Genomic DNA, 13,620 nt, shown 5'->3' with positions numbered 1-13,620 from the left:
GGAAAAGAGTAATGTAGTGCAGTAGTGAGAGCTAGAAAGCGAAGCACGACTAAAACTCAATCAGATCTCAATTTACCCGTTCAAGAACAACCAAGTACTGATTGCTACGGCGACGGCATCTTGCCTGAGTGCTTCAGCTACTACTTCCTCTGCTCAAGTGCTACCATATACCAAAGCGTGACGACGCTTTTGCGACATAGTAGAATGTGCAGAAACAACGACCATGGAGACGCGCCGCCAAGCTACGGAACGTCAGTTAGCGCTGGCTAATGGACCAGTAGACCCAGCCGACGAACGCATCAACAATGTTGAGGCCACTATGGCTGAGATGGACGAGCGCATTGGCCAGGTGAACCACCACCTGGACCGGATTCTAGAAGGCATCGACGCCCTGGTACAAACAGTGGCAACGACGCAAGAATCGACCCAGCAGAATACTGCTGCGATGGGCAATTTCAAGCTGCCGTCTCCCAGACAGTTGCGGCAATTACTGAGCTCCAGACTCACGTTGCGGCTGTCGGCCATGTTCAGGAGCTGGCTCAACAAACGGCAGCCGCCGTCGCGAATCTACAGCAACAGCAGCAGCAGCTGCAGCAGCAACAACCTTCCGCCGCGCAGGTACCTAGCCGACCACGCCGCCAGCAGGAAGATGTCGAGATGGCAACTTCGTCCATGCGACAGCTGCAAAAGATGGAGACGAAACCCCCTATCTTTGAGGGTGACATTGATGGAGTGAAGCTTAACAGCTTCATCTTCCAATTTGAGTCGTACTTTGTCATTAAAGGCTACGACCTCACTGTTGATGACGCGGTCGTCGGCCTTGAGCTCGGTCAGTGCGTGCGGAAGTACGCAGCCACCTGGTATGAGACTTACATGACCAACCCGATGACTGCGAATACCTGGAGTGCCATGAAGGGTTCCATGGAGAAGAATTTCAAGGAACCGAATTTTCAGCAGAAGTTGAGGAACGAATTGCTGAATTTCAAACAACGTGGTTCCTACCAGGGCTATGTAGCCAAGTTCCAAGAAAAACTCCGTTTGGTGCCACTCGATCCTGTTTTTGCGATGGAGATTTTCTTAAAAGGCCTAAGTAGCAGTAATTTGAGGAAACAATTTCTGCGCAAGAAACCTGCGACATTTGAGGAGGTGATCTCGGAAGGTTTCAGTGAGGTTGAGCTGGAGCGACTCGAGGAGAGCAAGCCAAGCCAGAATAGTGCCAAAAACATATCGAGTGGACACTCCAAGGGCAAGTTTTCTCCAAGAAGCGCTACGCTTCCATCAAAGTCGAACAGCAACACGAGTCGCGCTGGTGGGAAGAAGAAGTGTCATCATTGTGAGAAAGGTTATCACAATCCGGATGAGTGCTGGACCAAGTATCCAGAGAAGCGTCCTGGATCTCAGTCGAGTGCTCGAAAGTCTACACAGGATAAAACTGACTACCGAGCTAAGTACTACGCACTCGTCGACAAGCTCGTTGTGGATGATGTCGATGAGGCTCGTGAGCATTTAAACGAGTAAAACCGCTTGATGACGGGCGATCGAGCGGGTTTAGTCCCAAGCCCATTATACGGGACAAGTGTGGGTTGGTGGAGAGGAAGTCAGCACAGGAGGTGGAGACTACAGTGGTGAGGTCGGGTGATGATAATGAAGCCGTATTCATTCACGTCGGTGAGAGTTCGAAACACCCATTTGTGAACTTGGAGTGCGAGGTTCGGCTAAACGAGCACGTAGTAGCTGCTACTGGCTTTGTCGACAGCGGGGCATCGATTAATGCAGTTGCTCCTGAATTTATTAAGCAGTTGGGCTTGGTGGATAGTGTTGTGGAGCATGATGTGTTACTATCACTGACCATGGCCAATGCAGAAAGTGTTGTGATTCCAAAGAAAACTGCGCAGCTTACACTCTGTTTGGGGGGAATGGAGGCATACACAGCCGAATTTATTTTACTTCCAGTACCAGAGGACAAGCCGATATTGCTTGGCATGCCATGGCTTCGCCAAGTAAACCCTCGTATCGATTGGAGAACTGGCAGCATTCGGCCTTCGATGGAGACGCTGCATGTTCGGCTGGCAGCGCTCATTCAGAAGCACGAGCGCGTTCGGATGAAAGGTTACGTAACGTTAGCAGAGCAGCAGTCGTTTTACTCGATGGAAACGGGGGAGACTAAAGTCATCTCGATGAACAATTCCGTCGACTGATGAAGAAGCCTCAGGAGGTAGAATTTGTCCTGGTGACTAAGCCAGCCGAGGTACCGCGAATTACTCGAGCAAAGGACATTGAAGATTTCGGAGATCATCCGGTGTACCCATACTTGTGCAAATACCCAAGTTTGTTCAGGCAGAAACTCCCGGCCGAACTGCCACCTGTGGAGCATGGACTGCATAAGATGAATGTTAAATCTGAAGAACCTGTCTTCCGGCAGCAGTAGAGGCAGTCGCCGGCCCAAGAAGCTGAGATTACTCGATGGGTGCGCGAGATGGAAGCGGTCGGGTACATTCGACGCTCGACCTCTCCTCATGGGGCACCCACCTTTTGCGTTCGCAAACCGGATGGCTGGAGAATTGTGCACGATTTTCGCGCGATGAACCTCAACACTATCCGGCGTACAATGCCAATGCCACAAAAGGACAAGATTCTGGAACAAATGCAGGGTGCATACTACTACTCCTGTCTCGACCTGCTAAGTGGATATTATCAGTTTAGGATGCGGGCGTCGGACATCCCATACACCGCGTTTCAGGCTCCTGATGGCCTCTACGAGTATTTGGTTGTGTCGATGGGCTTGTCTAATGCCCCCGCGACCTTCAACGATGGTATTCGAAGAATCTTGAGTGATCTGGTAGATATTTGTCAGAGCTATTTCGACGATATCTATGTATTCACGCGGAGTACTAGCCTGCAAGAGCATTTGGACGCACTGGATCGAGTCTTTGCACGACTGCATAAACACAAATTCTTTGTAAAACTCAGTAAGTGTGTGTTCTGTGCGGATTCCATTCCGTGTCTGGGTGATATTGTCGGCCGCGATGGAGTCAGGATCAGCCCGGACAAAGTGAAGGTCATTCAGAATTGGCCACGACCAGCTACGAGGCATGACTTACAGTCGTTTCTTGGTACGGCCGCGTACGTTCAGCGGTTCTGTCGACGGTTTGCTGACGATGCTGGACCTCTGTTTAACTTGCTGAAGTCTAAGAACAAGCAATTAGAATGGACCCCTGCCCTGATAGAACATTTTGAGCGATTGAAGGTGAAGGTTGGACAAACACCGGTACTTGCAATTCCTGATTTTGGAAAGGACTTCTTCATGAGAATGGATGCGTCTGACTTTGCAGTTGGGGGCGTCCTTTACCAGAAAGAAGTACAGGATGGTGTCGAGATCGAAAGCCCTGTTGCATTTGGAGGCCGGAAGTACAAAGCCGCAGAATTGAACTACTCAGTTCGTGAAAAAGAGCTTCTAGCCACTTTATTTGGGCTTCGTAGCTGGAGAGTGTATCTCTTGGACAGACCCTTTGTAGTGGAGACTGATCACAAAAGTCTGGAGACCGTGTTTAAGCAAAAATCGATTTCGCGACGTATCGCCAGGTGGTACGACGAACTTGCGGAGTACCAATTTCAAATTCGGTATATCAAAGGAGTAACAAACAGCGTCGCTGATGGCATTTCGCGAAGGCCTGATTTTATGGACAAAATTGAGCCGGTGACACTACCTGCAATTTCAACTCGTCGACGTGTACGTCAACAAGTTGATTCCTCTTTGTCAGCTACAGTGAAGGAGCAGTCAGACGATATGGGGAAGATGACACGACCAAAGCTCTACTGCGTCTACTTGACCCGGCCTACTTAGTGAAAAAAGAGGAATCGAGTCCGCTAGCTGCTCCACGGGTATTGGAACGATACTCGCTGATCGACGGACGGTTGTACTACCAAGCAGGACATCATGCCTCACCCCGATTCGTGTTGCCGCGAGTGCGTGAACGGTTAGAGCATGTCTGCGCGGAATTTCACGCCAGCCCTGTGTATGGCCACCCGGGCATTGATCGTACGTGCCGTCTGATTGAAGAACACTACTACTGGCCACGGATGCTCCGTGATATTACGAAGTACGTCAAAGGATGTGAAATTTGCGCTCGAACCAAGGCTCGTAATGAGAGACCCCCAGGACTATTGAACAGTCATGACATTCCAACTCAGCGATGGAGCCACATTGCCATGGACTTTATTACTGGACTACCAACGACGCCTCGTGCCCACGATAGTGTGATGGTCGTGGTTGATCATTTGACCAAGAGGGCTCACTTTGTAGCCGGGAAGAACTTGGACACGGCAAATGACGTTGCAGTGCGATTTCACAAAAATATATTTCGACTACATGGCTTGCCGAATGTGGTAGTTTCCGATCGTGATGCTAAGTTCACTTCAAGCTTCTGGAAAAATCTGTGCGAGCTGTTAGGAGTGAAACAAAAAATGACAACAGCATTCAGACCGCAGGGGAAGGGGTAAGTGAGCGATTGAACCAGACATTGGAGAACTACTTAAGAGCCTTTTCGAATGCAGATTCTGATGACTGGGATCACCACCTGTGTCTAGCTGAATTTGCTTACAACGCACGGTTTCAGTCGTCAATAAGTATGTCACCTTTTGAAGCCGATATTGGATATATTCCTCGGACACCAGCAACACTGCTCCTCCCGCCTAGAGTAGGCAACACTCGTCAGATGAAGCATTCTGAATTCGTAGCAAGACAAGCGGACACCTTGGCGAAAGCACCGCGTAGCATTGCAGAGGCCCAGGATCGCATGGCGGAATACTACAACAAGAATCGAAAACCGCAGACGTTCAACATCGGCGATGAAGTATTCCTGTCTGGACAACACATAGCCGCACGACACCTCGGAACAACGAAGAAGAAGCTCGGAGCACGATGGATAGGCCCTTGTGATATTACAGAAAATATTGGGCGGGGCTACTACAAACTGAGGCTGCCCCCAAAATTGCGAATGCACCCGGTCTTCCACACGAGTCTACTGAAGCCATACATTGCCAAGCCATATCGCTGACCTAACCAACGACTTTTCAAAGTACGACTGGCAGATGGCACCGAAGGCGAGTTAGGCGAAGATATCATCGACTACAAACGCAGCAAAGGGAACGAGCTTTACAAGGTCAAGTGGCTGGGGCAAACCAAAACAACTTGGGAGCCCGCAGTTAACCTAACTTCAATTGCCGGGCTCATTCATCGCTACCACGAACAAAAGCGGGGGGGGGGGGGGGGGGTCGCTAAGGGGAGGGAATGTCACGAGAATATCGAAGCTGCTACGAGTCAAATCGAGACAGCTATGAGGACGAGAACTTCATGTTGAACACGACCATTTCTAGTGGATGAACACGGCAGCTGTGATCCGCTCCTTGCTGTGCGCCGCTCAAGATCAAATTGAAGTTGCAGTTCAAGTCACATGTTAGATGATAAGGAAAAGAGTAATGTAGTGCAGTAGTGAGAGCTAGAAAGCGAAGCACGACTAAAACTCAATCAGATCTCAATTTACCCGTTCAAGAACAACCAAGTACTGATTGCTACGGCGACGGCATCTTGCCTGAGTGCTTCAGCTACTACTTCCTCTGCTCAAGTGCTATCATATACCAAAGCGTGACGACGCTTTTGCGACACATGCATATTAGCGGGGCTCTGACAGCCAGCCGCTGTCAACCCTTTCATAGATGATAAACAGTTTTTAGCAGATTTTAGAGGAAGATCAATTTACAAGCAATACAGTTCTCATTTTACCTCATCTAAGTCACTTGGAATCCCTTCTTATTTAACTTATATTTGTGTATTCAAATATAATTAACTCAAGTCATTACTAAATACTTACGCTTCCTCATACACGTTGCGCAACGTGTAAGCTAAAGTAGTGAGTCAAGTTAGACCCACTACACCTGGTAGCACTTTGTAGTCCGTCCAACGACCTACTGCTTGACGTTCGTACGCGGTGTACGAACGCGGAGCCGAGAACCCCATGAGCACGGAGGTGCCCATGGAGAGCTCCAATACGCCTGCAACTCATGTTGCACGCGCTGACTGCCCCCACCTGTCTGACCCAGAGTGGGAGGCCCTCCAACGACTGTCAACAGTCATTGGAGAAGCGGCGATAGCCACGATGCTGCGTACGCTATCGCCGACGGAGCAACATGGTGTTGCTCTGGGGTTCATCATGAAGGAGCAGCGTGACGCTGCTTCCTCAGTGACGGCGTCGTCAGGGACGACACCGCGTTCTCAACCATTAAAGTTGAGCGTAAGCAATTACGTGGGAAGAGAGGGCGAGCCTCTCCTCCGATGGCTTGTCGAGCTCGACACAGCCATAGCGGCTCGACGCATCGTCGACCCGCTGTCGAAGGTCGCGTTCGCCATGTCCTGCCTTGGCGGACGCGCAAGGAGTTGGGCGTATGGGCGCCGACTCTCCGATCCTACGTGCTTCAGCACGTACGAAGTGTTCTAAGAGGAGCTCAAACAAGCGTTTGATCCCCCGCAAACGAGATCCGGTCGAAGGCGGAGTTCCTCGACCTTCAGCAAGGTAAGCATGACGTCCATGCTTACGCGCAGCGCGCACGATATTTGATACCAAATATCGTGACTAACCCGATTGACGAGGCGACCAAGGTCGTCACGTTCATGAAGGGGCTTAGAGATGGGCCTGTGAAGACCTATCTCTTCCGAGAGTACCCGAGTACTCTCGAAGCTGCGATTACTCTTGCCATGCAAGAAGAGTTTAGCCTGCGGCAGGCTAAACTGCATGTGAACGTGCCGAGGCCGCAACCGCGCCCGGTAGCGAGGCCGGGAGGTCCAGAACCAATGGACCTCTCGAATGCAACAACTGCTGGTTACCAGCAGCAGGGAGGTAACGTGCGATGCTTCCGTTGCGGAAGGATCGGTCACTTTGCACGGGAGTGCACAGCTCCCATGCCCCCTGGAGGTGGCCGTCGTGGCGATGCTAGACATCGCCGTGGACCAACAAAAAAACGCGAACATCCAGTAGGCGCGGGGCGCCCTACTGGTAATGCAGTCGCGCGTGCCGACATCGGGCACGCGACACTAAGGACTGCAGCCCCCAGTGAGACCAGCTCTCACTGCAAGAAACAAGATGACAGGCCGAACCTAGTCATCTTGAAGGTTTACTCGAAGAGAGCGAGTGACTCACTTCGAGCTTTGGTAGATTCAGGTGCGTCGAACAACTTTGTTCGACTACGAAGCCTGTCGAGACTTGACTTCGAGGAGGTAGATACACCTCGAAGTCTTCTGGAGGTACGACTGGCAACAGGTGCCATGGTAAAGACCGAGAAGCGCGTCGTGAACGTGCGCTTCTCGTACAAACAACGAGTGTTTGTAGAACACTTTATCGTCCTGGACCTGGACGATAAGTTCGACGTAGTAATGGGCATGCCGTGGCTTGCACGGCATGATCCGGTGATAGACTGGAAGAAGCGCACGAGCGTGCGCTTCGGACGAGACAGCGGAACAGAGAGCGATGGCCCTGTTACCGCAGCGCGCGCACCAGCAGGTGCGCGCGGCTCATCAGTCGAGACAGCGCTCAATGCTGCTGTCCCGGAGTGCCCAAGGAGTGCGCGAGGACGCGCATAAGTGAGACCCACGTCGGCAATGCTGCCGACGTCGGAAGGAAAAGATGTGTTGGTTCCGGGAACCAACATCCACATTCAAGCGTGTAAGGGACAGTCCCTGACCCGAAGAGGTCAGGTCGACAACGACGCGTCGGCTCCGGGAGCCGACGCACCCTCGGTCATGAGAGACTCCGCCGATGAATGGCGTCGAGATGACAAAGGCGTGTCAACTCCGGGAGTTGACGCTGCAAACAGTGAGGACGGTTGCAAACGTACCGCACTGACGCAATTTGCATGCTGTCGTGCAGCCGGGCTGCACGACTAAGCACCATGCGATCAAGCCGGGCTTGATATCGCGCGCCCGCAGACAGGGTCTGCCGGCGAAGAGGCACATTACCGTGCAGCCGGGCTGCACGAAGGAACATGCGGTCAAGCCGGGCTTGATACCGCACGCCCGCGGACAGAGTCCGCCGGCGAACAACTGTCCACGGCCGGGCCTGGACCAGAAGAACAACTGTGCGGAGCCGGGCTACGCACAACAAGAAGACGGCGCAAGCGGAGAAGGCTGCGCAAGTCTCGGTCCGGGACCGAGACGCATCAAGAGCAGTCTGCTGAACAGACTGAGGCGGTGGTGCCGGGCGTCGAGACGCTGAACGTCTGGACGCACACCGATACTGGATTCCAGTGTCGTGAGAGGGAACTCGCTAGGCCTCCGACGACGGCGTCGGAGTTGACTTCGCTTCCAGCCATGAGCTGGAAGCGCTTCACGCGCGACTTGCACGATGGACGCATCGAGCAAGTCTGCGTTCTTTCGGACAGCGAAAGAACGGAGAGCGAGAACGAAGAGCTGAGGCAGCTCTTCATGGGAAGTACCTCCGAGAGTGAAGACACTCTCAGTGCGAAGACGAAGCGAGAGCGCTTCGAGGAACAAGGCTAGGACTCGCTGAAGTCGAGTCCCTATTACGAACTGTTGAGGGAGTACAAAAACGTACTCCCGCAAGAGATTGCTGCGGAGCTTCCCCAGGATAAGGGTATTCAGCACGAGATTGATCTCGTGCCGGGCACAAAGTACTGTGTCACGCGGCAGTGGCCACTGCCGCGAGTGCAGGTAAAAGCGATCGACGACTTCTTTGAAAGTCGTCGCAAAGCTGGACAAGTGCGGGAATCAAAGTCCCCGCACAGTGCCCCGACGTTCTGTGTCAAGAAGCCACAGGGCGGATGGCGCATCGTTCATGCCTACAACAAGCTGAACGATGCGACGGTACCGGCGCAGACGCCGATACCGCGAAAAGATGTTATCATCGATTCGATGGCCGGGAGCACCGTTTACAGTGCTCTCGACTTGCGAGATGGATTCTATCAGATCCTAATGCGTGAGAGCGATACCCCTCTCACGGCAGTGAGGACGCCAAGCGGCATGCTCTGGGAATGGCTAGTAATGCCACAGGGCTTAAGAATGCCCCTGCGACTTTCAACAGGTGCGTGACGCACTTGTTGCGCTCGGTGGGCGACTTCGCACCGAGCTATTTCGATGACGTGTTCATCCACAGCCGGGCTATGGACGGGAAGACCGACGTAGAGATGCACAGGGTGCAACTCCGGAAGCTACTTGAGCTTATGCGAAAGCATAAGCTCTACGCGAACCTGAAGAAGTGTATCTTCGGGGCGAATGAGATACCCGTCCTCGGGTGTCTCGTAGGAAAGAATGGTGTTCGCCCTGACCCAGAAAAGGTCAGAGTGGTTAACGAATGGCCAACGCCTTCAAGTGTCAAGGAACTGAGGCAGTTCTTTGGCTTGGCCACGTACTTGTGCAAGTACGTGGAGGATTATGCGGGCAAGATCCGCCCGCTGTCACAACTTCTTAAGAAAGAAGCTGTGTGGAATTGGACACCCGATTGCCAAAAGGCATTCGATGTAGTCAAGCGGGGCTTGACTGAGGCGCCGATCTTGGCAGTGGCTGACCAAGATCGCCCATTTCACGTAGTGTGTGACGCATCCGATTTCGCGATCGGATGCGCGTTGATGCAGCACGATCACGAGGGCCGTGATCGTGTCGTCTACTACCAATCGCGTCAGCTGAAAGCAGCTGAGCGCAACTATCCGGTACATGACAAGGAACCCCTTGCCATAAAATACGCACTCGCGAAATTCCGAGTGTATTTGCTGGGAAGTAGACCGTTTGCGATCTACACCGACCATGCACCACTGCGCACTGCAGTGAAGTCGCCACACATATCACAAAGAATGGCGAGATGGCTCTCATTCTTTGCGGAGTATAACTTCCGGGTCGAATACAAACCCGGAAGATTGAATGTAGTAGCCGACGCGTTATCACGTCGGCCGGACTACGCAGAAGCTGCTGACGTCAATGCCATTGACGCCACGCGATCGAGCAAACCCACGTCATCTCTGTTGGACGATGTGATGGCCGCATACGCGCACGACGTGGACGCGAAGCTCTTGGTGGCCTATGGCACAGCGCCTTCTGACAAGTCCCGTCAGAAGCTGCCCAAGCACCTTCGAGCGCGTGCACACCGCTATCGGGTGCACGACGGACTACTGCATTACAATGCAGTCGACGACAACGCGGATCGCGTTGTCGTGCCAAATGACCATGACCTGCGACTCAGGATCATGTACGAGTATCATGATGCCCCGACTGCGGGACATCTCGGACGTGAGAAGACTTACGTCCTTCTCACGCGCGACTTCTACTGGCACCACCAGTATAAGTGGGTGCGCAAGTACATCCGTGCTTGCGAGGTACGCCAACGCGTAAAGCCTGCGCCATTCGCGCAGGCTCCGTTGCAATCACTACCGACTCCGTCGGAGTGTTGGAAGTCCATGTCCTTGGACTTCATCTTTGGTCTTCCCCCGGACAGCGGAGGGAATACCGGTGTTGTGGTCTTCGTCGACCGCTTCAGCAAGATGGTGCATCTTGCTGCGGTGCCGGCAGAAGTGACCGCGAAGCAGACGGCCCGTCTGTTCGTTGACATGGCGTTCAAACACCATGGCATGCCGACCGACATCGTGTCGGACAGAGACCCTCGCTTCACAGCGCATCTGTGGCAAGAAGTGTTTACACTTCTTGGGAGCCAGCTTTCAATGTCGACTGCGGATCATCCGCAGACGGACGGCCAAACCGAGCGCGTGAATCGCGTGCTCGTCGATATGTTGAAGATGCTACGCCCACTCGTTCCAATACTGGAGCGAGTGCTTATCGATGGCAGAGTTTGCCATCAATAACTCAGTGCATGCCTCGACCGGGCATACACCGTTCTACGTGAATGCCATGCGGCATCCACGTCTACCGAGCTTACTCGGAGTGATGGCTCCCACTTTAAGTGGGGGAGGATCTACGACTGCAATACAGCAGCCGCAGAAAACCGCTGACACTTGCACAGTGTCAGCTGCAACAATGGACAAACCACATGAGTCTGCGCAGGGCACAGACTCCCCCAACATCAAGGACAAGGACCACGGGTCTGCGCAGGGCGCAGACACCGCGAAGAACCACGCAGAGGTCGGGCCTCTAGCGGAAAGCGAGCTGAATGATTTCAGCTCGGATGCGATCAACTTCCTCACCAAAAGACAAGCCGTAATCCGGTTTCTCCAAGATGCAATAGTAGCTGCTGTTGATCAACAGAAGCTGAACGTAGACAATGTGGGCAGAGGCAACACAAATGAATTTAAAGTTGGTTCATTAGTTTTGTTAGCTACACAAAACCTGCCTAAACATGCAGTTTCGGATTTCGGAGCAAGCAAGCTTGCTCCGCGCTTCATCGGTCCGTTCACTGTGATAGCACGGCACGGCAACGCATACACGCTAGACATACCGTCTAGCATGCGCCTCCATCCGACCTTTTACGTCGGACGGCTGAAGCCATACCGGCAGCACGAGCCATCTAGCTCGGCTGACCCGAAGCCTCGGCAGGAGCCGAGGCAGAAGCGGAGGACTTGGCCTCGGCGACGAGCAACCTCTCCTCCAGCGCGCGGACGCGCTGGAGCAACCCCTTCATCTGGGTCCCCAGCTCGACCTGGATATTCGAGGCGGTCTGCGAGACCGCCGCGACTTGGGCCTTCTGGTTCGCCAGCTCCTGTTTCAGGGCGGCGAACTCAGCGCCCTGCAGACGCTCCACGGCGGTCACCCGGTCGTGGATAGGCGCATACTGATCAGCCCGGGGCTGATCATACCCGGGGCGTGTTCCCACCCCCGCCACCGCCGATCCGTGACGCCCGCGGCTCAACCCGCTGGATTGTTGAGCGGATTATTGACCATAGTATCCCGAAAACGAACCCTCAAGGGGCTCGTTTTCGTATTCGTTGGAGAGGATTTCCTCCCCATCGAGATACATGGGAGCCGCGGAACGTCTTGCTGGAGGACGTTCCGGAAATGGTGAGGGCGTACGAGGAGCAGTACGCGCTGGCACAGCGGAAGTAACACGAGCGCTGCGATCGTCGCTAGCGCCCGAACCCTCACGTGGTAAGAACTTAGCACGGAGCTCTTTGAGACTCTCGGGCACACGGAACGACGTGTACCCGTTCAGGTCGCGGTCGCTCAAGCGGACCGCGCCTGGGAAGCCCTTCGTGCACTGAAAGCCCTCGGGCACAGCGCACGGCACATTTGTCTCCTCAGCAGCAACATGAAGTTGCTCCAGCTTTCCACGCTTCGAGTACGTCTCGAAGCGATCACGCGCGTGCTTAATCCGATCACGGTAAGCACTCGGCCTCTTGTTGAAGTTTTCAACAAAGGCGTTCCAGCTTTGACAAAGTGCCTGTCATTCGGGCACTTTGCTGCGAGAAGAGGTCTTCTTGCTTTGAAACCATCGGAGCTCATGAAAGAGTCCGATGTAGTAATCGCGCCTTTGATGCGTTTCCGCATCAAAGTGCAGCTCGGCAGCCACAGCGTCATCTTTGATGGCTCTGCATACGTACAACGGCACCTCATTCGGAGGTACCGAGTTCCCATACCGGTCCGCGATCTCGGACGCGGACGGCATCCATGGATCGCGCGGAGTACTGAGAGCCCCAGCGGAAGCGAGTGGGGTATCGCTCTCAGTACGCGAACGCTTCGAACTCGAAGCGTCCGATTCGTCCCCTTCACGCGGGCGAATGTTCTTGGCATGAGGGTCGAGCGATTCGCTCGACACTGAGTCTTTACGCTTTGAGGGCGAGTCCTCCTCGCCCTCCATGTCTTCATCGTCGTCGTCGAAGTCGACGACGTCACCGTACTTCGCCTTCTGGCGTTCGAAGTAGTCGTCGATGGAGAGATGACTCCCCATCGACTTAGCGGACTTCTTCTGAGGCGCGCTCATCGTTGAATGAGCGCGGATTTCTTCTCCAAACGCGGAGAATTGACGAATGGTCAATTCCAACAGATTGACGTGCGGGGACCCCGCGCGTCTAACCTTAAGGGGGGGATGGTGTAACGGGGTTACACGTACAAGTGGCTGCAAGCCACTTGTGAATTTAACAGATAGGTTATCTGTTAAAAGTTTTAGATACTTCCTCACCTTGGTGTAAGACACACCAATGGATACATTGAATTGGACCACCACAATGAGTGGTCCACACATACCCAAATATCCTATTGGTAGAAAGCAGCATCTTTCTACCAATCAGAGTCATGCATATTAGCGGGGCTCTGACAGCCAGCCGCTGTCAACCCTTTCATAGATGATAAACAGTTTTTAGCAGATTTTAGAGGAAGATCAATTTACAAGCAATACAGTTCTCATTTTACCTCATCTAAGTCACTTGGAATCCCTTCTTATTTAACTTATATTTGTGTATTCAAATATAATTAACCTAAGTAATTACTAAGTACTTACGCTTCCTCATACACGTTGCGCAACATGTAAGCTAAAGTAGTGAGTCAAGTTAGACCCACTACACTCAAGCTTCGGGTCTTCGCATCGGTTTGTGTGACAGTGGCCCCCAGCGGCTTGACCGCTTTCGTAAGGCTAGAATAGCGTACCGCAACCATATACCTGCTAAAACCTTTTTGCC

At 53.1% G+C, this 13,620-nt stretch overlaps 1 protein-coding gene across 1 annotated transcript; it reads left to right on the top strand.

Moving 5' to 3' along the window:
- Positions 1 to 223: 223 nt before the first annotated feature.
- Positions 224 to 1,518, top strand: IUM83_03728 (30S ribosomal protein S6; the record flags this gene model as incomplete). Its single annotated transcript, XM_067927756.1, has 2 exons — positions 224 to 394; positions 532 to 1,518. The coding sequence occupies 2 exons, from the start codon at positions 224 to 226 to the stop codon at positions 1,516 to 1,518; spliced, it is 1,158 nt and encodes a 385-aa protein (XP_067795331.1).
- Between the last annotated feature and the right edge of the window lie 12,102 nt (positions 1,519 to 13,620).

Source organism: Phytophthora cinnamomi, assembly GCF_018691715.1.
Source record: "Phytophthora cinnamomi strain GKB4 chromosome Unknown Contig21, whole genome shotgun sequence".
In the NCBI taxonomy this organism is placed as follows: domain Eukaryota; phylum Oomycota; class Peronosporomycetes; order Peronosporales; family Peronosporaceae; genus Phytophthora; species Phytophthora cinnamomi.
This window is presented reverse-complemented; position numbering and strand designations above follow the sequence as displayed.